This window comes from Botryllus schlosseri, chromosome 16 (assembly GCF_051294905.1).
Source record: "Botryllus schlosseri isolate E-star chromosome 16, Bs_hap1, whole genome shotgun sequence".
NCBI lineage: Eukaryota > Metazoa > Chordata > Ascidiacea > Stolidobranchia > Styelidae > Botryllus > Botryllus schlosseri.
This window is the reverse complement of record NC_137251.1, coordinates 12,020,870-12,044,703: the sequence shown is the minus strand read 5'-3', so window position 1 is coordinate 12,044,703 and position 23,834 is coordinate 12,020,870. Positions and strand designations below refer to the sequence as shown.

Genomic DNA, 23,834 nt, shown 5'->3' with positions numbered 1-23,834 from the left:
CCAGTATATTATGATGGATTGTCATAATCTTGTAATCGTAACGTTTTTACTGCGTTGCAAATCGGTATGCTACTTATGACTACCATGGAATATTGAGATAATAATTTGTTATCATCACATTACATTAATCGTGAACGTAACAACAAAGAGATAACACGGTGCAATTTGCTGACAGCGGCTCATTGGCGCCACAGCCAAAACGACTGACGCGTTGGGCGAAATAGGCAGTTTGTGCAACGCCGGAAACTCCTTCTAAGTTCTCTGCAGAAGAATGTCCGTTGTTCGTATAGAGCAGGGGCGGGCAACTACTCCGGTCGGCGGGCCCGATATGGGAAAATGACGTATTTTGCGGGCCGGATTACATAATCGATCGAATTCGCGTATTTATCCACCTATACAATAAGGAATAGGTCGTATTTAATGTGTGCTTTAAGTTTAAACTTTAAAGCATTGAGACCAAAAGCAGTATTTATTTAATGAATTTATTAACCTCTAATGTACCTAAATAACTATTGAAGTCAATCAGACATCTGTGGTCGATCAAAACTATGCCAACAAGTTCTTTGAACTCCGACTGCATGTTGGATGTAGAAACCCTTAGTAAAGACTGCACGTGAACATCAGTTATGTTATATCGAAACGCAGCCTTGTCTTGTTAATGTTCTTGGTCGAAAATGTTTGCTCGCAAATGTATAAGTAGAGTCGAACAAAAAAGGTAGTTTCACGACCACATTTCTCAGGTTAGCAAACTTGGATTCATTCTGTGACACATACACAGTTTGTCAATACTTTCTGATTAGAATTTCACTATCTGGGTAGAAACTCTCTGCGGGCCACTCAAAATTCCGTCGCGGGCCGTATGTTGCCCGCACCTGGTATATACGTAATATGCATATAACTGCGGCAAGGCATCAACAGTCGAAGTTCGATTGAGCCGCATACGCGCATAACCTATAGTTGGATACAGCACAGGCTCATTTCGTTGTCCGTTTCCATTTCCCGCATACTGAATGTGCTGTTTAGAGTCAAGTGTACCTGTTTGATGCTGGTGTGATCAGACTAGATGACCTTCACGGTCTTATCGATCATTCCTATCTAATACCGAATACTGTGCATGCATATTTTCTGTACCGCCATCACTGCCGTTTGTCATGTATCTTGGTTGGATGAAAATAAAGACTCTCTCTATCGGTCAATCCAACGCGGTGTGTTGCAAGATACCAAATTGCGACACGGTAATCTTGTTGTACCTTACCGGTACGGTGTTTTATAAGTATAATAGTGTAAAAATAAGGCACGAAACAAATTCCTGGTACGAATTACGATGAATTTTATTGTACTGTGTCGACATGTCTTCTGCAGATTGGACTGCCAACGATAAGATAAAAGGGATACGCAGCGAGTATACGAATCCCAGTTCAAAGAGTCAAACCTCGGTAGTACTGGTGTCACTTCGTCTCTCGCCACTCATTCGCCACGCCAGCATCCTGCGCGTCCAGGTACTGATTAAAGATGTAACAGACTTAAGGATGGTGTGAACGTGAAGTTCACGTTCGCGTTTTGTGTGTGAGCCTCAGAAATTTAGAGATTCACGTTCACAAACGAACCTGGGTAGGTTTTGCACCGTGAACCTTTTTCATATATTACAATTTTCACTTCATTATAACATCCGTGGTTGAAATTTATTGCATTTCAACTTCGAGCCACTATATGCATGGCGCTGGCAGCATAACAAAATCAACACTAAACGAGCATGCACCTTGACAATTTGAAAATTTTTACTTGCTTTGTTACAAAAAGTTTGCTAGAATATTTAGTGACTCTCCGCTGTGAGCTTGACCCGCAATCACACAACATCAAGAGCGAAATACCCTACATATAGATAGTCGTCGAATGATGCTTATTCAACCAATCAACGAAATTGATATCGTTTTCTGATGTAGAAAATCTAGCAGGCGTATACGGGGTCAATCTTGATATCATACGATTATTGTATCATAAAAACCAAATGCGTGCGATTGGGGTGTTGGCTACTGCTGTTTAACTTGTTAATGGGGTAATATCGGTAGATAGTATATGGAAACCCGTTTCACACTCTACTGAATACCATAACGTATCAATACTGAGACGCCGCTTACATTGTCCGGACTGGCCTAGACCGTTAAGGGGTATAAGCTTATATTCTCTTGCAAGTCCTAGTCGAAATTGCTGTCATAGCGACGGAGGGTATTGATTTTGTGGGATTATTATATCATTTATTTGCCCCAGTTGATACATTTGGCGACATTTTAAACGTCAATATGTACTTCAGTATTGTGGCATTATGTGGTCCGATTCGTCGCTAGGTATCGTGTACAACTGTACATTAATATAGGCTATCATCATCATCATCATCATCATCATTGGTTTATTAGCAATTTCATCAGTTCAATACACCACAAAAATGCGATACAATGAAAAGATAGGAAGGTGTCGAAGCGACTTGGAGTAGTCTATGGAATCAGACACCCACTAATCAACCAATCACTTCACTGAAATGTAGGGTTGGAATTAGCAATATGACGTCAGGTTATGTCATGAGGTTCACGTTCGCGTTCACACGAACCTGGACCTTCCAGAGCTTCATACCATTCCTAGAACAGTACCATCAAAAGTATATTGTCCGCGCTATAAGTCGAAACATCGGAATCCCTGTAATATTAGTATAGATTTCTGATACCGATCTGAGTAAACAACAAAATTGAGTTAAACAACAAACAAAAAGTTGCCAAAGCAGGTAGATGCAAGGAGTCATAATAGGTTATACGCGTAGAAAAATATATCGATTGGAATAGTTCGATATATTGCGCATAATCAGTTCTCAACAGTTCAGTTACACCAGATTCATTGAGGCATGTGATTCAATTGATAACAACTTACTTTTAGCCTTGAATTCGCGATTTCCCATGTAGTCCAAGACTTCGACACGGCTTAATATTTCGTACTGTGGCGAGTCGTTTACTTTCAGGCGAAATAATCAAGATGAGAGGGTGCGCGTTGTCCTGGTACTTATTGCTATTAGGGTCCGTTCGATATTCTTTGGCTGGAAATCAATGTAAATACCTAACGGTGCCGATTTGCGACGAAGAGCAAACTATTTCCGAAGTAACTGAGGAACTCGGCCGCAGTAATCGCCAGGTTCAGACCGGGCAAGGTTTGCCGGGTAAGCGGGGACCGGTTGGACTACCTGGCCAAAAAGGTGATAAAGGGGATAAAGGAGTCGCAGGGACTAATGGCCACAACATCAGTCTGGACGATGTGGAAGAAGTGATAGAAAGAGCAGTGCAAAGTAAGTGAAGCACTAATCCTAGTTCATGGTGGTAAAAACATAATATGCTTTTCACATTCATCAAAGCCCGGTATATAGTAATTTGTTGTCTCGTCAATGCCTAATGCCAAAATATGAGGGTGTCAAGATTCAAGTCACTAGCACATTCTAGACCGAATGCCTGACTATACTAGTTTAATACGAGTCGCATGCCATAATAGTTAGATACCTAAAATCCATCTTTTAAATCACTGTATGAGGGACATTATAACGTTGTGATGGAATCTTTAAGCAGATGATAGCGAATACTAAAATTGTTTACGTCGGCTGCTGAACCAACCATTTTCGCTTAGCGTTCCAGCTTTGCGTCAGCTCGCACTTGAAATGTTTTATTTGGGTATAGAAAAAACAGAGAGAGACGTGATTATTTTTTAACTTTATTATATGTGGTGTTATTATAGTGATGCCTGCACCATCACAAAGTCCTCGCAAGCTTGTTAATTTGGCTTGACTTCCAGAAAGAATGGCGGCCGCTGTGCAAACGACAGGTGCCGACTTTTGTAAATCAGCGACGGCAGGTGTACATTCTGTGTTTGGTGAATTATATGTCTGTGATGGACATGGATGGACCGTGAGTTTAACAATAACGGTTTTCCCAATTTTCTTACTTTGAGATAATACCTTCTCATCTTAGGTGTTCCAAAATCGAGTGGACGGGTCCGTTAATTTTGAGAGAAATTGGATGGAGTATCGAATCGGATTTGGAAGTTTAGAAGGAAATTTCTGGCTAGGTAAGGTTCCGGCAAGTAGGATTATATTATGGATGATTGTGATATTATTTTATTGTTGTTTCCGAGGTTTGGATAAGATACGCAAACTCGTACAAGGTAGAATGTGTAAGTTGAGGATAGATATTGAAACATTCGACTCTCAGCACGGATTCGCAAACTACAGGTATTGTTGAGATATATTGTACAGATATGTGTAGCCTTTAGTAGATGGTGTTTAAAAACACGACTAAACTTTAGGTATCGTTCCTTAACATACCTGAGTACCAAAATCCCAGTCATCCTTGTTCGCGTGTCAACGACATGTACCTTTGCGAGTAAGGAAATTCTTCTACTTCAAATTAAATAATAAGAAATTGAATCAAGAACGTTGCTATACGCTTATCAAAGCGAGCACTCAGAACAAGGCTACTACCTCGCTTCGCTAGACTGGCCGAGGAAAATCAACAACAGCGCTCTCATTAAAGGATTAATGAAATTTTGTATTTGTATGAATATCGGCAGCATACTTCCTATGCTTTGCAGCCTTACTAATCCTTATTCTGATTATAATTACTACAGATTCCGTGTGTTGCGTGGACCGCTATTTAAAAGTATTGAGTAAATGAAGAGTTTCTTGGATGTACAGAACTGTAATATACAATTGAATAGTATATTCATATTGAAATGAACCCGAATATTTTCGGCTGACACTCGTCAGGGGTAGTCGTCAGCAACTAGTAGAGAATTGGAAATAAAATTGTGTATCAGCAATCGTATCACAAAATATGGTGTCACCGGCGTGAAATTTCGAACAAAGGCGAGGAGAGTGCTTAAGCTCAATGCACTATTTTTAGATGGCACACGAACTTCTTCTGTAGGCACAGACTTGGTTGGCGTATTTTGATAAAAGTCGACTATAAGGCACCCGAATTTCTAATTCTCTACTAGTTGCTGACGATTACCACCGACGAGTGTCAGCCGAAAATATTGGTGCTCATTTCCATATGAATATAATTTTGAGTAAAACGTCAAACGGGTGTGTGTACATTCCGTACCATTCAGAGAAAGGATGGCAAGCACTGTTCTCAACAGCGCCCCACATCAAAAACAATAACGGCATATAGTCCCTGTTGCATTCAAATATAGCAAACAATGACAATTAATACTTTCATGCGCAGCTACTTCTCCATCGGGGATGAAGGAAGCAAATTTCGTCTGATGGTTGGTGGTTACTCGGGAAACACCGGCGACAGTTTCGGAATATTTCACAACGGAATGAAATTCACAACCATCGATCAAGATAACGACATGTGCGTATATTGATGGCATTGCTTACTGACATGCCAGAGATGTGACGAGAAAGCGATATAGTTATTGCCTAGGCATTTAAATTTTCGTTGACTAACCTGCTTGATTACCAGTGAACTCGGCACTTGGTGAATTCGGCCGGACGAACTCGGCACAAGGTGAACTCGGCACTTGGTGAATTCGGCCATTGGTGAACTCGGCCATCGGGAAATTTTGTAATAAAATATATCTCAGATAAAGAAGAATCACGTGCCGTGGTAGATCGCGTAGCGGTACCGGTCACCATGATTAGTTACTGGAATGTTTGCCGGTGAACTCGGCACTAATCTTGAGATATCCTAACCCCAACTTTGACCCTAACCCACCTTCAATCCCCCTTTCCCCTAATATCCACATTTCCCCCCGACCTAATATCCCCCCTTACCTAACATCCCCCAACCCTAATCTTGGGATACCCTAACCCACCTCCAATCACCCTTTCCCCCAACCTAATATCCCCCCTTCCCTAATCTTGGGATACCCTAACCCACTTCCAATCACCTTTTCCCCCAACCTAATATCCCCCCTTCCCTAACATCCCCACACCCTAATCTTGGGATACCCTAACCCACCTCCAATCCCCCTTTCCCCAACCCTAATACCCCCACCCCAACCCTAATATCCGTCTCTCCAAAGGCACAAAAAAACACAATTTATTTTGACGTTTATAAATTTTTGTTCGTGTTCGTGGGAAACGTTTATTGGTGATACTTCAAAACAGATATCCATCTTCTCAAAAGTCGTCCGTCCGTCCCACGCCAAGTCAAATCAACACTGAGCCGACCACGCGTGGTCGATGTGCGAACGTCGCGTTATCTCCCGCGCTGACTGTGTGATCTACGCATGCCCTGACCTCCTTACAAGATTGCCAATCACTTGATAATACTATTATTAGTATAATAATTCATATTAATAGCTGCTAATACACTTTATTACAAAATTTCCCGATGGCCGAGTTCACCAATGGCCGAATTCACCAAGTGCCGAGTTCGTCCGGCCGAATTCACCAAGTGCCGAGTTCACCGGCAACCACCTGCTTAATGGTGGATGCGAGTGACGCAGTGTGTAAATCGCCTGCGCTGCGACACCAATGGTCATTGGTTCGAACCCTTGTTCGGCTAGTTTCTATGTGTCGGAGGTTTATCTGGGCTCTTCATCGCTGATCCCGCTGTACAAACAGTGTCTTGAAAAGCCCAGAAACACAGTAAGCCACGCTGCAAAAAAGTCGGCATCCGAGAACCGAAGTTGAGTGCATGGGAGAGTGCGATGAAGTGTGAAGAGTGAAATGAAAAGTGAACGATTACGAAGCAATTGAAGACAGACTTGGACAACTAGAAAATTTTCAGCTTTTTCAAATTAGATTAGAATTAGAATTAGAGCTACACAGTTTTTTCCGAATTAGATTAGAATTAGGATTAGAGCTACACGGTTTTTCCAAATTAGATTAGAATTAGAATTAGAGCAACAAAATTTTTCCAAATTAGATTAGAATTAGAATTACTGAATTCGCAAAAACGTGGAAATTGAATGAAATTGTGAATGAGAGATAAATACAGCGATAATCAAGTTCAGTTTATATCAAATCACACTGCGTTCCCATGAGCATTAGAATGGTTAATGTCTGTATACCAAGCTTGGCTCGTTTTGCACTCACCAGGGTTCACCAAGACGCGAGCCACACGCGGCCGGCGATCTGATTTGTGATTTTGGAAGAACGCGAAGTAAAACATTTTGAAATGCTGAAATTGATTTCAGTTTCTTTCAAATAATTGTTGTTTTTTCAAAATCACCTATTCGCCTGTGCCCAACAGCGCTATTCCGCACTAGCAGAAACGGCTTCGGCGCTGTACTGAAGCATGGTTATTATTTGTCACAATTACTATACTATTATATGATCGTACGTGTGGCGTACTGTAAGTAATGCGATGGCGGCTTGACAGTTGACACACTAGATTTCCCTGCGCGAAACGAATATTCTTGTTAACTCGCTGCAAAATGCTGCGGACTGCGAGGCATTTTCAGGAAAACAATAAATTAGATTAGAATTAGAATTAGAGCATGGGACCATTTCACAAATTAAATTAGAATTAGAATTAGAGCATAGAAACAGTTCACCAATTAGATTAGAATTAGAATTATAGCATAGATACGTTTCACAAACTAGATTAGAATTAGATTACTGGCATTTCGCTCTAATTTAGTGAAATTAGACGACTAGAATTATCTAGTTGTCCAAGTCTGATTGAAGAACGATGCAAAAGAAAAGAAGTCGAAGATACTGATAAAGAAAATGTCATTGAACTGTACATGTACAATAGGCTATACATGCCGTGGTGCACGAGGCCTAAAAAAGGATATAAGCGCCAATGAAATGCCTCGAAATAATAATAATAATAACCTGCTAAACTAGCCCAGTGGGGTAGCAGAAGTGCCCGTTAAGTCACAGCAGGGGCCTTCGCAACGTCACAATGCATTTCCATGTCACGACATCGTTGGAAATATTTCGTCACCCATTCGACTGACCCTCTTATGTTTTATTCTGGATATGCGCCCGTGATATTTGTTAAGGTAGTTCTTTCAATAAGAGTGACCATTGACCAAAGGTTCTGCACTGCTGCAGGCGTTTGATAAACAATCTTAGCATGTAGCCATGTACCTGGTGCTTGGAATTCATCGTTATTTTTCATGACCCACAATGATGGGTCAATAAGCAACGCAGGGCTCCCCAATAACATGTCGATTGTACCAATAGTCGAACGGGAATCATTGAACACGTATAGGCGTAAGTATCTACTCAGGGTAGGTACTCGGTACAAACGCAGCCTTCCTCACATGACGGTGCTACTTTGGAATTACATATTATGTATGCGGATTTTATTGACCTTCTCACGCCCACATGCGTTCGCATTCACAGGCATGGATCGAATTGTGCTAAGAACCTCGGTGGTTGGTGGTATAAAAACTGTTTCCGGGTATCGCTGAACGCAGTTTGGGGACGTTCTACAGGACCGTGGACGAAAATTATATGGCATTCTTGGAAGGTATACGAAGCAATGAAGTCTGCGTCGATGAAGTTGAGATGCGATTGACAATGGCATTATGGTGAATGATGCTGCGTCAGGTGCACTGCTGGTTGGTATGGCCAGGCCTTGGTGGCACAATATCATTAACAAATGGTTTTGGTTTCGCATTTTGACATAGATCTCACAATTCTAGACTACTCCATTAAATTGGCATATTACGTGCAACGATGGGAATTTCATTGAGTGATCCAGCCTATAGGTTAGCCGCTAATTTATTTTCAAGAGTATCAGATTACATTTTTTTTAGCAAACTCAGGCTATGAGATTGCAGAGATTACTACCCAAAAAATTGCATCATAAGCTGTGTTAGTTTAAATAAATCAAGTTTATTAAAAATATGAGGATTTGAAACAGGGGATTGCCTGTCATAAATTTGCACTTAGTTTTAATCCCAATTTCAGCTACCGGCACTGTGCGCGCGACGAAAGCAGCTCTGAATTTTCAGGCTTATACATCGCGATGTAACAGAAAATTAATACAAAATTAATCCGGCGCGGGCAGGAGCGGGTTGAACCCGGCGCGCACGACAAGACGAGAGAACTGCGCGTCCCAGCGACTATAAGATGCGCAACTCGCCGACAAATCTAATCGGTTCGCAATATCCGAATGATGGGGATTGTCGGCATTGTGTTGTGTTACGAAATGCCTCATTCCGCTATGATCCTAACTTGAGCCAAGTTAGCACCATTCGTTAATTCGTTATTCTTCACTGAAAACATGAATTTTCCGTCGGCCACCTCCTGCGCGCTTATATAATGTTAGCATGCGTCTTAGCTATCACAAAAAGACAAATTGTCATCGATATTATTGCTCAATTGATATATTGTGACGTAATTACAGCAAATTATCTACCAATTTGAAAAAAAAAAAGTTTTCTCATGATGCAGACTCATCTCAATCATTATATTGTCTTCGGGCATATGTGTTCAAGGCTTGCGTCGAAGGAAGCAAAATGAATGTAATCGTAAATAATCGTGATTACTTGTCCATGTAATCTTAATCGTAATTGACTACTACGATACTTTGCTATAATCGTAAAGGTAATCGCGCCTTTCGGAAGTAATCGTTGTTGGAAATCGATTACGTTGATGCAGAAAATCCTCCAAAGTCCCTGTGTCTGGACTGTCGTTCCGTCAGTGGCATGTAGTCGATATGGGCTGTAGGCTTGGGTTAACATACTTCGGTGGAGCAAATCACGGACACTCTTTAGCGACCACTAGCGGATTTTAAAATGAGGTATGACTCATTGTCTGTCAAGATAACGTCACACTAGCAAAGCTTTGCCTATCGACCAAGGTGGTCACAATCTGGATCAGGTCAGGAGGTGTGTTTGTGTCAGTGTTGGGATCAAGTCACTACCTTCGAGTCACGAGTCATTGCACATTTTAAGTCGAGTCAAGTCAAGTCAATCGATGTTCGAAGGTGACTCGAGTCAAGTCAAGTCACTAGTCAAGTCACAATTCAAGTCAAATTGAATATTCGAATTATCAGTGACGATTTAAAGTCATTACATTTTTATAGCTGTGTGAAAGACAGAATAATTGGCCATTCATCTTGAATCAAATACCGAATATGTATGCAAGAAGGCGTTGTATCGCTCACGCACACCTTGAACTGCAAATAAAATACGTGAGTAACTGTATTGTATAGCTACATGCGACAGTCTGTTATTATTAGCCAAGCGGATACAATACGAAGCCTCGAGAAGTTGAAACAAAGTGATTTGGCACAATACACCACCCATCTACACATCCGTGAGAATATAGGCGCATGAACTGTATTAGCTCGATTTCAATCATACAAGAGGGTTGGTAAAGGTGATTAATGCGCAATACAAGCACCGAGCCGTTCAAGAAACAGAGATAGCCTACGTTGCTAGTAGATTAATCTACTGCTACAACATCAACGTGCGCTGTGATCATTTCGTTTGTGGTCAATTAATTTGTCATGTAACAATATAGGATCATCAGTGTAATGCACATTCAAATAACTGGTTAGTAGTTAGTAGTTACTCTCACAATGTGACACAGGCGTATCGCGAACAATACTAACATACAGAAAAAAAACAGTGATTTAATCGACGACGTTTACCTGATGATTTGAAATTGACTAGTAAATTTTGCTCCGAGTCAGGAGTCAATCCGCAATTTTGAAGGGCCGAGTCAAGTCAAGCCAAGTCATTTTTGCAAAGTGACTCGAGTCAACTCAAGTCAAGTCAAGTCATAGACAAAAGTTGACTCGAGTCATCCCAACAGTGGGTTGTGTGTTCTAACCAGGAATGTAGCAACATTTTTCAGAACCCTCCCGTCCAAATAAACACGGATCTTGAGCCAACCATAAGGTAATCGATGCAACTTCTGGGGGCTTACTATATTCATCTGGTTTCTATATGCATCTGGTCGTTAAATTTTGTGAATGAAATCTGTCTATAATATTGGTTCTTCCATCCATCACTATACAATTTTGATCCCCTCCCTGCCCACATGATCAGAGTTAGCGGTAGAGCTTGTGGAAGATGATGACTTCGAGCACGCATAAATCGTAAAGTCATGTCATGTCACACGGATAAGACTATTTAGGAGCCTATATGGCGGTTTTCGCCAGCAGGTTGTACATCCGGTGGTTTTCAACCTTTTATGGTCGCAACTCCATTTCTAATTTGGAAATGTTCTGTGACCCAGCTCATAATTTGTCAAGTTGATTACTGAAAAACGATCAAGACCTTTGCCCCGACTAACTCACGGCCTATTTTGGAAGCTGAATACGTTCAACATCTTCGCGAACTTCAGGATGAAGATATATACGATTCCCAAGTTTCGAGCCACTATATTTGACTTAAGCATCTAAATGGCCTTAACCGACTCCAGGAATATACCGTTCTCCTATAATTGCGATTACAATTAGACTCATTTCAGTAAATGATGGTTATTTTTATTAATTTTTGATTTCGTGTTTTGTGAGGGAGGTGGTTTGCATATTTAAATAAATGAATGTGACACTAAATCGCGCGCAGCGCGAATAAAAATTTCTAGTGGCATAAATCTGCCCAACAATATTACCGTTGATTTACGAAAAATTTTAATCCTATTTAAAATCTTCAAAATTCTGGACATTTAGGCATAATTTAGAATTTCCTTTCGGACGCAGTTTGAACAGTAGAATTCCGGACAGGTCCGGGAAATTCCGGACGTATGACATAATAATAATAACAACCCTAACGTAGGCCTACTTGCAGTAGCCGGGGCTAGATGGATATTCCTGGTTGCATTTGGCCTCACAGGTATGTGTTGTGATGGATTTCTGACGTTTTAGAAGTATAGTAGAATGTAGGGATGGTGTGAACGTGAGGTTCACGTTTGCGTTCTGTGTGTGAACCTCATAAATTTAGAGGTTCACGTTCACAAACGAACCTTGGTAGGTTCTGCACTGTGAACCTTTTACATATATTACAATTTTCGCGAAACTAAGCGAGCATGCACCTTGACAATCTCCAAATTTTAGTTGCTTTGTTACAAAAGTTTGCACGATATATCCAGCTTTCCGTGTGTGAATATTTAGTGACTCGCTGCTGTCAGATTGACCCGCAATCACACAACATTAAGAGCGAAATACACTACATATAGTCAGCGAATGATGCTCACTCAACCAATCAATGAAATTGATATCGTTGTCTGATGTAAAAAATCTGGCAGGCGTACGAGGTCAATCTTGACTTCTTATGATTATTGTATCATAAAAACCAAATCCGTGCCATTGGGGTGTTGGCTAACTCCTGTATAACCTGTTAATGGGGTAATATCGGTAACAAGCATAGAAACCCGTTTTACACTCTGCGCAATATCAATGTAGCAATATTCAGACGCCGAATAAATTATCTGGTCTGGCCTGGACCGTTAAAGGCGTAAACTTATACTCCCTTGGAAGTCCTCGTTAAAATTGTTGGCAAAGCGACGGGAGATATTGATTTTATGGGATTATTCTTAGGGCTGGGCAAATTCGAGTACCTGAGTGATTCGATTCTGAATCACTCATTATGCTTCGAGTCGAGTCGAGTCGAGTATTCGATTATCACTCATTATGATGTAATAACAGTATGCAAGATATCAAAGTTGAAATCTGTACTTTTTATGCGTCCTCAAAGAATATAAAGCCTGTTCTCCATCACATTAAAAATACTTTGGTATTTTTTTCGGCCATACCGATTTCATTTCACTTTGTGACAATATTGTGGGTTGATTATGACTCCAGAAATATGTTTTGCCAGTAACCGTCGTAGCTTTATACTATCTGTTCCGTATGCTGCGACACGCCCAATCGTGGTTTCAAGGCTCCCACTGCGACAAATAGTAACGAAACTATAATTCACGTTAATAAATTGACTTTCAATGGCGAGGAGCGTATTATTTTAGTATACTCGAAAAAAAAAACGTGTTTACTACTCGACTCGAATCATTAGAATGAATACTCGATTCAGATTCGAGTACCCGAATCATTGTGCCCAGCCCTAATTATTATATCTTTTGATTGCTCCAGTTGATATATTTGAGAACGGTTAAAAAGTCAGTATGTAATTCAGCATTGTGACATAATGTGGACCGAGTTGTCGCAACATATATCGTGTACGTAAAATAATATATCAATTCAATGAGATTTTGGGTTGGAATTAGCAATATGATGTTACATGACGTCACGAGGTTCACGTTCGCGTTCACACATAACCTTTCAAAAAGAATCGCGTTCACACGAGCCAGAACCTGTCAGAGGTTCACACCATCCCTAGTAAATATGGCCCCTTTGTCGAAAAACGCTTACGACCTCTAACCACGTTTTCATCGGGTCGTATGCTGCCCGTCCGTGCTATATATGATGAAATGTATTTACCGATTCACTTCAAAACCAAATGCCAACCACTTCAACTTCGCAAAAACCGCAATGCAGAATACAGACAACCGAAGGAAATATAGTAAATATAGAATGGATGAATATTAGATATTTCAATGATGAAGTCACAATAACTGAAAATCCACAGAAATATCGAGAATTAGATCAAGATCAGATAAAAGCAATCTTTTGTACATTTTACCATGCGTTGGGATATGCAATATATGGAAATGCATAAGTGGCTTTTCAACCTGCAACGCGACCAAAGCGAACATGAGTCGCTGTAACCGTAAATGAATCTCCAAAACATCTTGAATATCCGAAAGTACCGTGAACATTGGTGGGACGTTGATACGGGGATGTGAACTGTTAACCCCTCTTCCAATATCGAAAACAGACCGGTGTCCGAAAATTTAAAATCCACAACAAAATTTCATGAATACGCTTTCAATCAATACGACGGATTATCATCGTGGCTTGATTGTATTTCAGCTTACTCAGCGAGTTGCGCCTCCTGCTAATTACGGAAAACATAGTTGTGTATTTGAGGAGACTGTTTACAGCAGAACGTACAGCCACCGATGTAGTAAAAAACAGGGGTAAGTGCTCGAAGTTCGGTTTCGGGTTGGGACTTAACTATTAAAAATATTTCGCGCTTGAATTGCGTCCTAGTACTACACTTCTAATTAACGATATAATAATTGTATGTGCTACATTGGAGATCAAATCAAGCCTGTTATTACAACTAGGGCTGGGCACAATGATTCGAGTACTCGAATCTGAATCGAGTATTAATTTTAATGATTCGAGTCGAGTAGTAAAAGACGATTTTCTCGAGTACTGAAATTGTACGCTCCTCGCAACTGAAAGTTAATTAACTTACGAGAATTATAGTTTTGATAATATTTTCCACTGAGGAAGCCTTGAAACCTTGATTGGCCGTGTCGTAGCATGATAGACATAGCACAAAGCTACGAACGTTACTGGAAATAACACATTTCCGAAGTCATGATCGTTCCACAACATTGTCAAGAAGTGCAATGAAGTCGGTATGGTCGAAAACATACCGAAGTATCATTAATGTGACGGGTAACATGCATTATGTTCTTCGTGGTGGCATAAAAGGTACATATTTGAACTTTGATATAGTACATTCTGTTCTGACGTCATAATGAGTGATACTCGAATACTCGACTCGACTCGAAGCATTTTACGTGATTCAGAATCGAATCACTCAGGTACTCGATTTTGCCCAGCCCTAATTACAACCATCGGGTAGGCCTACGGGCAGTACGATTTGGTTCGAGCTTGATGTGCACATCCTGAATTCACCTGTGCGATTGGCAATACGGGGAAGTTAATTGTATTAGATTTTGTTTTATTGCTTTGTGTGACTGCTGAATTAACTGAGAATGTGGTGCAGATATTTGCTCACATTAAATTTAGTACAGCACCAAGCTCTTAACTTTAACATGAATGTATTCCAAACAAAGCAATTCATATTATATAACAGGGTTCTTGATATACGGGTCGCGACCCACAGCAGCTGTCTGCGCGTTGTCTATGACCGTAAAAATGTAGCATACCGGTAGTAATATTGAAAATGTGGGGCCTGGGTCGCGAGATACCAATAACACTCATGCTTGGGTCGCGGTCAAAAACGTTCAAGAACCACTGTTATATAACGTTTCTGTGTGTTGTGTGGGACACATTATCACCTTTCATGATACGATGAAGAAATATTCTGATGATTCAATTGTGTAACTTTCTAATACAAGGATATTTGGTTGATCAGTTTGGCCAAAAAGCTTTAAAGCAAAGGGCATCACTCTCAAAAGTTGTACAATCTACAGTGCCTTTACGATTTCGACAAGCTGTACAATGCAGGATACAAGACCTAGTTCGAAACATTTTATAGAAAATAATCCGAGCTAGCATAACAGGGGTGTTTTAGAGGGGAATTGGTGAACCAAAAGTACGCGCAATTCATTTTACATGAATTTAAATAAACCGCCGCATTCGTGGAGACATGGTTGATGTATGTTTCCCGCGAAGCGCGACGAAAATATTCGAGATTTGACAAATTTTGTCGAGGCCATTGTTCTTCAGCGACCCCTTACCGCCCCCTGAGCCCAGCGCTCCCCATCTCACCCCCTGAGCGTTTCCGCCCCCTTTAAAATCCAAATCGCCCCCTGGGGGTTAAGAACCACTGGTGTAAGTGGTGTCTTACAAAAGCCTATAAGTGTGCCGTGCTACAAGTCGGCAGCTACGGAACAATAAGAAAATTGGTCTGGTTTAAATGACCATTGTAATCGACAAACACCGTGAATACCACAAACAAACACAATGTACAATGCGATAAGACACAAGGTGATGTACTGAACAGATAGGAGGATGCCGAACGAGCAGTTGCAGTTGCATTAGCGGTCTCTCAAACTGGCATCTATCTCGTCCTAGTGCCCGGTTTCACAGTTCCTTTTTCGTATTCGAATTGTTATAGGACGGCGGTTGCATCACTTGTGGAGGAGGATGTATCACCTGCTGTTGCCGATTCACCACCTGAACCGGACCTCCACTATGTGTATATCCTTGCACTGGAACCTGCTGCACGTATGCCAGCATGACCTGACCGTTCGGACCTTGGTCACATGGCGGCTGGGGTGAGTACATCACGTTCGATTGAGTAGGAATGTACATAACCGGCTGCATCAATCTTGAATTATTCTTGAAGCACACTCCTCGACAGCAAAACGCGGCGTGAATAATCGCTACAATCGATGATGCGATAAGTAGCAATGTTATGACCACATTAATGGCCATTAATGCAAATGAAGCAAAAATGGAAAATACGGCCAGAAAAGCGGATTTGACAGTCGCCGAAAAAGTGACGCATGAAGTGATAATAGCCATGATCATATTCGCAATGTACATACATCGAGAATGGTTAGCCTTGCTACGCACAGCCAAAATTCCGGTGACAATAACCGATATGCCTCCCCATATCCCATGCAACGAGTCCGTTAACTCACTGAAGTAGTGGTTGTACATCGCTTTACCTTCATAGATACATAATGATATTATAGTCAGTAGGACTGTCAATGCACCAATCACTATCTCTGCGATGCCAAATCCCCATATCGCAATCTTGTTTTCCAAACGTCGATCCTTGTTCTGCACAGGAGATGCTGCTGCCTGATGTCCTTGTGCCACGGGCGATGCACAATGATTCATACCGGTCAAAGATTGTTGCATATTTTGTCCAGTCGCAGGCCATTCATGCTGATGGAATACAACAGGTTGTTGTGAAGTTTCTGGGGTTGTCATTAGATCTGTAACATATCTTGTACTGATGATCGTATATTCCTATATATCTGAGATTTACAAGTGGCATATAGCAATATACACTGTACGTCGTACAGCTAATGAAGCAAAACTAATATCCTCTTGTCGGTATACTATTGTTATTTATTATACAGATTGAAATGTAAAAGTCTATAGCTCCTAGGCCACAATGGTTACACGATGTGACACGCGACAAAACTAATATCCACCCGTCACAATTTCGACATCGAATAATGCGTAAAAGTCGAGATCCCATACAATTGTTTCATGATGTGACACAAGTCAACGCCAATAGACGTTATTCCGTCAGTTGGCGCTAAACGCAAACGAATCCCCAGCAAACAGAGATGAGCATGGATTAGGATCAGGATTTGGCAAAACCGGATTTGGGAAATTTTGTCGGATTAGGATTGGATTAGGATTTCAGATTTTTTTAATGAACCAAGATTAGGATTAGGATTGGATTACCCGATTTTCAGTCATAACAGTATGAAAGATATGCACAGTTTAAACATGCACCTTTTATGCGACCTCAAAGAACATAATGTTTGTTGTACACCACAAAGGAATTTTGTAGCTCTGTAATACATCTTTTCCGTGATATGATACGACCAATCAGGGTTTCGAGGCTGCCATATTGGAAGATATTGTCGAAATTATAATTTTCATCGATAAATTACTTCTTACTGGTATCGAACGTATAATTTCAGTAATAGAAAAACTCATATTTCACTACTCGACTCGAATCATTGAAGTAAATACTCGATTCAGATTTGAGTACTCGAATCATTGTCCCCCGCCGTAAATATAGACATGAGATGTGGGCTTTCTAAGAGGAATTCTAAGTTTATATCGGATTAGGATAATTCTTAGAATTGGAATATACAAAATTTCCGGATTATGACTAGGATTAGGATTAAAGATTCGGATTTGGATTAGATTAGGACATATAAATTTCAAATCCGCTCATCTCTCTAGAAAACAATATATTGATCAATCTGGATATCGTGTCTTCGCTGTTACTGACGATTCACATCTCAATGAATATACATTTGATAGGTAGGAAATCACAATGTTCATGTTTTAAACTGATACGCAAGCATCCCTATACTCCTTATTGGTTCAGTATATAAATTCACATACGTTCGTAACCTATATCGTGGCATTAACGTGATAGGCATTGACATACTGCAGTCTGTTGAGGTAGCTATACGGTGCACACATTCATAAACTATGTTTTACAAGAGTCTAGAACTAGGGTTACCTTGCGTCCTCCTTCTGGAGGATTTGTGCTCCTATTTCAAGAAATCGAAAATGTCCTCCAAAGGACGCCCAAGGCGATTGTACAAACAGAACTAAAAAACGACGCGAAATATGTATTTTGACCGCAAGAACGACATTAATAATATAACCTTTGAGTCGCGAAAAGTATTATGTCAGATCGGGTCTTTCACGAATTGAATTGGAACAATGTCCTCTTGTCAGGATCTCAAAATATCAGAATATGCTATACCGTGCTCTAAGCCGGCACCGCAGGAATCAAAATAAAGATAATGGTAACGCGTACTACGCGAGTATGTATTATAACCACTAGGGATGGTGTGGACCTCTGAAATGGTTCAGGTTCGTGTGAACGCGAACCTTTTTGAAAGGTTCTGTCTGAACGCGAACGTGAAGCTCATGACGTCACGTAACGTCATATTGCTAATTCCAACCCCAATTTCAGTGCGGTAATAGTACACGATACCTAGCGACGTCTCGGGCTACATAATGCCACAATGCTGAAGTACATATGGACGTTTTAAACGTCGCCAAATGTATTAACTGGGGCAATCAAATGATATAATAATACCGTAAAATCAATATGTTGCGTCGCTATGCCAACAATTTCGCTGAGGACTTGCAAGGGAATATAAGTTTACGCATTAATGTTCTGGACCAGAGCGGACAATGTGTGTGAAGAGATAGCGCAGTGGTATTTCTTTGTTTTATTCACAACATTGGCGCTCATCGCCCATAAGGTTATGGTCAAGGTCAAGGTCACAGCAGAGAGTCACTAAATATTCACAGACGGAAAACTGGATATTTCGAGCAAACTTTTGTAACTAAGCAAGTAAAATATTTGAGATTGTCGAGGTGCATGCTCGTTTAGTGTTGATTTTTTTATGCTGCCAGCGCCATGCATAGAGTGGCCCGCAGTTGAAATGTAATAAGTTTTAATCAAAGATGCTATAATGAAGTCAAAATTGTAATATATGAAAAAGGTTCACAGTGCAGAAGCTAACAAGGTTCGTTTGCGAACGTGAACCTCTAAATTTCCAAGGTTCACACACAGAACGTGAAAGTGAACGTCACGTTCACACCATCCCTAATAACCACTATACTCGATCCAGTTTACTATATGTTGCAGTCAGTTTCTAACAAAACGGAGCAACATGATTGCCGCGCCATGTGATAACAAATGAACTATAGCAGTCTTGCTGTGTGCTACCCCTTTAGTACGAGTCGGTGAACATCGCATTCAGATTACAGCAGGTCGACGAAGACAGCTGTGTCAATGCACCGATCACAGAAATTAAATAACGGATAGATATGTTACAGTAAAAGAGTGTAAAAGAAAATATGCTAACCCGTGACACTTACTAATCCTGCTTCGAACTAATACACTATATGTTTTCGAAACTATTTTATCGCTGAAAATTGCCGAATACAGAAATCATCATACTTCATACCCCGAGGTTGTAATAGATAGACTGTCGTATACACTCGTACTGCCTTATGCCGACGTGGTTTGTAGACCTATTGCCGTATTGATAAACCAGTGACACGAAATTATAGGCTAAGTAGAGCATGAAAGCAATGCAACTTCTTTTCGATAATATGAGCTGATCTATGAACACCAAAAATTGAGAATGCTCCTTGTTAGCTTGCACTGCCACAAGTGGGAAGATATACTATAATCTACGCGAGTTTCACACGTCTAGTCTAGACCAGTTGTTCCCAAACGTGGGAAATGTCGGTGATGACCAATATGCTTCCATGAATTCAATCAATGTTCCCTCTAATTTGTCAAGACCGCGCAAACACACCAACTCTGAGCAACATCTAGGAACAAAAAAGGACCTTGTCCACTCCTGCAAAACGGCGGTCTTGGGTCCTGGGCTACCCCCCCCCTTCCCAGAGCCCTCCGTCTGCCGATAATTTCATCGCTTGCCGTTATTCACAACCACGCAGTCTGTTGCCGCAGCGAAACAAATCCGACGAGCCGGAATCGGTAACGAACGATCGCAGGACCCATCCATACATTTATTTCAACAGCCTTACGACTAATGAGAGCAGATTTGCCTGTAGGGCTGATACGCGTGATCGATACCATACCTATATCCTTTCAGTTGTGCAATCTTTCGTGGAGGTGGCGAAATAACATGTATTACCAAATTTATAAATTAAAATGGGCTCGCTAGAAGCTAACCGGCGAGAACCTGACGAATAATCTTCTCCGCATGGCATAAACATTGCTCAACATGTAGGTATACCGTTTAATTGAACATTGTATGATTGGGTTGTCCAAAAATAACTTTTTTTCAGGTTTCCGTCGGCTGCTACTGGATGGAATTCAGCAAAATTTGGCGAGCAGCGTTTTTAGGTAACCTAGCAATGCAATCACTGAGTCACCATAACCCGAAAAAAAAAGTTATTTTCGAAAAACCCCCGTACATGTACAATTCCATGCCGTGAATTTTCGCAGTCATCGCCTCCATGAGCCTTACAGACAAATTTGATCATGTTTGCAGAGAGAGTATAAACCAGGGGTCAGGAACCTTTTTCATTCGAAGAGCCATATTGGCTCAATTTTTTTCATTTAAACTTCCATAGAGCCATACATTTCAATCAATTGTTACGTCATTATGCTTGGCGCCAGGCGTCGATCCACGGACACGATCTCGCGAGCAGTGGTGGCTTTTGGGGTGGGCGAGGTGGGCGGTCGCCGGGGCCCCCCCTGGTCGAAGGCCCCCCCCCCTTTTCGGATTATGCGCTTTTTTAAGGATAATAACGAATGAACATGGAAATCCGTTTACCAAGCAAGAATATGACTCCGCACGGATGTGTCAATAATCATCAAATCTCTGCATTTGTTAGAAAAGTCCCGTATCCCGATGATCATCACGTCTCTGCATGCGGTAGAATTACTTAGTCTTGACGTAGTCCATCCTTAGACACATGCAATAATATACATAGCCGAATCCAGCAACTGGCCAAACCTTACCGCGAGAAAGGGGATCGCCCGACACGACGAAAACAGCAGTTGAAACACATCAGCATGACTTTACAAGTTACAACCAGGCATTTCTGGGATCGCGGTTCGTCAAAACGGCAATTCAGTGAATGAGGATAGGAGACGTTCGGCTGTTTTCAGTCTTGATCAACTAACTAAAAGAGTCCTCATTTCCTGATTCCAAAATACGGTAACCCGGCCTTAAATGGTGATTTTGCATTAGGTTCTGACGACGAGAGCGATGAAGAACCGAAACCTGTCGCGCAACAAGACAAGAAACAACCCACGACAAATAACAACAAGGCGAGAGCAATTATGTAACAGAACGTGGTGAAATTTTTGATTTGGACTTATTTTTGGTCACAGAATGTCATTAGTATATTATTTGTCATTCAAGTATTTTTTTGTGACGTCATCGTAGCACTTTTTAAAACTCACTACGTGGGATTCGTCGTGTGGGGATCATTTTCCGAGCTCGTACTAATCATGCTGGTTACCTAATTTGAGCATGCGAAACATGAGTTACGAGAACGTAGCTTCATCGTGAAGCTCCTTTCAAATGCGATAACCCATGAACCCATGCGTAAGAGGAGCCAAACATGGTCACTGCATGATTATATACCCAATGTAAGGTGTGTTACATCAGTGACGTGCGTTCAGGGGAGGCAATAAAAAACCTTCAATTACTACTGGTATTTTCTACTGATGTTTATGAATGATTGGAATTTGAACATTTTTCTCCAAAAATCACGCGATTTGTATATTTATTGTTCGAAAACAAATCCCGATACGAGAGGTAGGGCATATACAGACCAATCCTCGCAATTGATAGCACCATTTTTCGTGAATAGCTTAGAATTTATAATAACTGATATTAATCTAATACAGTGCTTTTCAAGGTGTGGGATTGTACGCACTCGTGCGAATAAAAAAAATATGCAGTGCGGATGACGAAGGTGGCGCGGATGGTGCGAATGAAAATCCGGATGAGTGCGGATGAAAATCAAAAATAATTGGTGATTTTTCTGGCGCGGAATAATTCAAATAAACGTAATAGGAAATTCAAGTGCAGTTTCTCCCTAACTTTTGTAGTTGCAACGCAATCGTAAAAACTTGTTTGACTTACGACGTACCACTAATCGTAGCTTTGACAGTAACTTTGTCTCTCACAAGCCGCAGCGAATTAATGTTCGCGCGCTTTAATTATTACGTAACCAAAATTATGGATCGAAAACTGGTTTAGTGGCAGACACACAGTAGCCTACATCAGCTCGTCTCAGCCGGGTACAAGCAGAAATAAATGACGTCAAATTGATTTTCTGCTTTCTTTCGTTGAACAATAATCATATTGCCGTAACAACAGTTCGATTAGCGCGAGGCACGAGGATAGTAGTAAGTACGATCATTACAGACTCACATTTGCAAGTTACTGTAACGCCAATTTTCACCCCATTAAGAGTTATTAAAGTATGGGTCGTGAAGGGTATAATTTTGGGTCGATACGGTGCCAGAGTAATTTGGTAATATGTGTGCAATATTTTCTGAATTCATTGAAAAAAACGATAGTTTTTACATATCTAAGGTCACTGTGTTGGGTAGCCAATAAGCAAGAAAGCGTCACAAAATTTATACGACTGGTTTTTCTGGAAAACATCGTCGAAGATCGTTAGGATGTTCTAGCGTAGACGTGTGCAACGAGCGAGTTCAGGCCTATGAGACTCATTCATTTCGATGCCAAACTCTTTTGCGCCGGGACACATGAAGACGTAAAGTTTTGGCCAATATACCGCTGAAAAAATGCGGTGCCAAAAACATCAGCGGCGACAAAGCCATGGCCAAAACTGACCGTCGTTGGACGGCCAAAACTTTCGATGTGGATATATGCTCTGTTGTCGATTGTCCGCAGTCGGCACTGAATAGTCCCGTTTTTGCAATCTGAGTAGGCAATAGTACAAATGCGACGCACAGAGGAATTTAATTCGCCTAAATTAACATTGCGTGCGTAATACATATTTCAAAGAGCTGTGTTGGGTACAATCGTGGTGTGCGCGTTCTCTATGTCATACAAGTCCATAAAATCGTAGCATACTACTGTAATAATAAAAATGAATATTTTTCATGCGTGAGGCTATAGGGTCACGAAATGCCACGAAAACTCAGATTTTGGTCGTAGTCTAAAAAGCAGCGTTAATGTAATTGATCTGTTATGAACTTGCAAGCTAGATTGAGCGAAAGAGCCGAACAAACGGTACCGTGACTTTCCTTGCTCTTCTCATTTACTCGCTAGCCAGAAAATGATGGGAAAATCCAAGAAAAAAAAACAGAACACCAGTAGGAGCAACGTATCGTAAGGCAACGCAATCTAATGTGCCTACTCTCACTGATAGTTTTGCAGCTTATTTTCCATGCCATCAGGCAAAAGCCCCGAAACAAACATGTGGATTTTTCACCCTTTCGACGAACTGGAGACTCCGGGATCTTTGTGTCATATAACGATTTCTGCCAGCAATCATTTGTACTCGCGGAATATAGGCTGCATTTTGGATAGGGGTGCTCAGCAGTTCTTAAGACCTGACCGTCCAAGCACTTGTAGACGTTCTTGTAAAAAAAACCAACAACTTGTTTGGCCGAGAAGGGTTTTGGTGCACTATATTCGAAATCAATACGAGGTAAACGAGTTTTGTTTTTAATGAGACACTTGGTGGCCTAAGCTATAGTAGCCAACCTGTTGTATATCTGAACAATAGATTGTTGAGTATCTTCATCTTCTTTTTGTGTAACAATTTTTCGTTGGCTTGTGCGAATGAAATTTATTTTGCAAAATAAGT

The 23,834-nt window shown here is 40.9% G+C and overlaps 1 protein-coding gene and 1 long non-coding RNA gene across 2 annotated transcripts; one reads left to right on the top strand and one right to left on the bottom strand.

The window, feature by feature from the left end:
* The first annotated feature begins 2,925 nt into the window (after positions 1–2,925).
* On the top strand, positions 2,926–8,672 carry LOC145458731 (ryncolin-1-like). The gene is made up of 6 exons (XM_080337189.1): positions 2,926–3,328; positions 3,826–3,938; positions 4,002–4,098; positions 4,165–4,261; positions 5,256–5,387; positions 8,339–8,672. Exons 1-6 carry the CDS (start codon positions 3,022–3,024, stop codon positions 8,511–8,513), a joined length of 921 nt encoding a protein of 306 aa, XP_080193315.1. The 5' UTR covers positions 2,926–3,021; the 3' UTR covers positions 8,514–8,672.
* Positions 8,673–15,677: 7,005 nt separating this feature from the next.
* On the bottom strand, positions 15,678–19,886 carry LOC145458732 (uncharacterized). Its single transcript, XR_013921180.1, has 2 exons — positions 19,854–19,886; positions 15,678–16,717 (listed from the first exon to the last, which is right to left on the bottom strand). It is a non-coding gene; the product is annotated as an uncharacterized LOC145458732 (long non-coding RNA).
* Positions 19,887–23,834: the final 3,948 nt, after the last annotated feature.

Excerpts from the sequence above, each read along its gene's own strand:
- LOC145458731 (XM_080337189.1), top strand. The coding sequence starts at position 3,022 with ATGAGAGGGTGCGCGTTGTCCTGGTACTTATTGCTATTAGGGTCCGTT. Across the intron at positions 3,939-4,001 it reads GTGATGGACATGGATGGACC|GTGTTCCAAAATCGAGTGGA; the intron begins GTGAGTTTAACA and ends TTCTCATCTTAG. Across the intron at positions 4,099-4,164 it reads AGAAGGAAATTTCTGGCTAG|GTTTGGATAAGATACGCAAA; the intron begins GTAAGGTTCCGG and ends GTTGTTTCCGAG.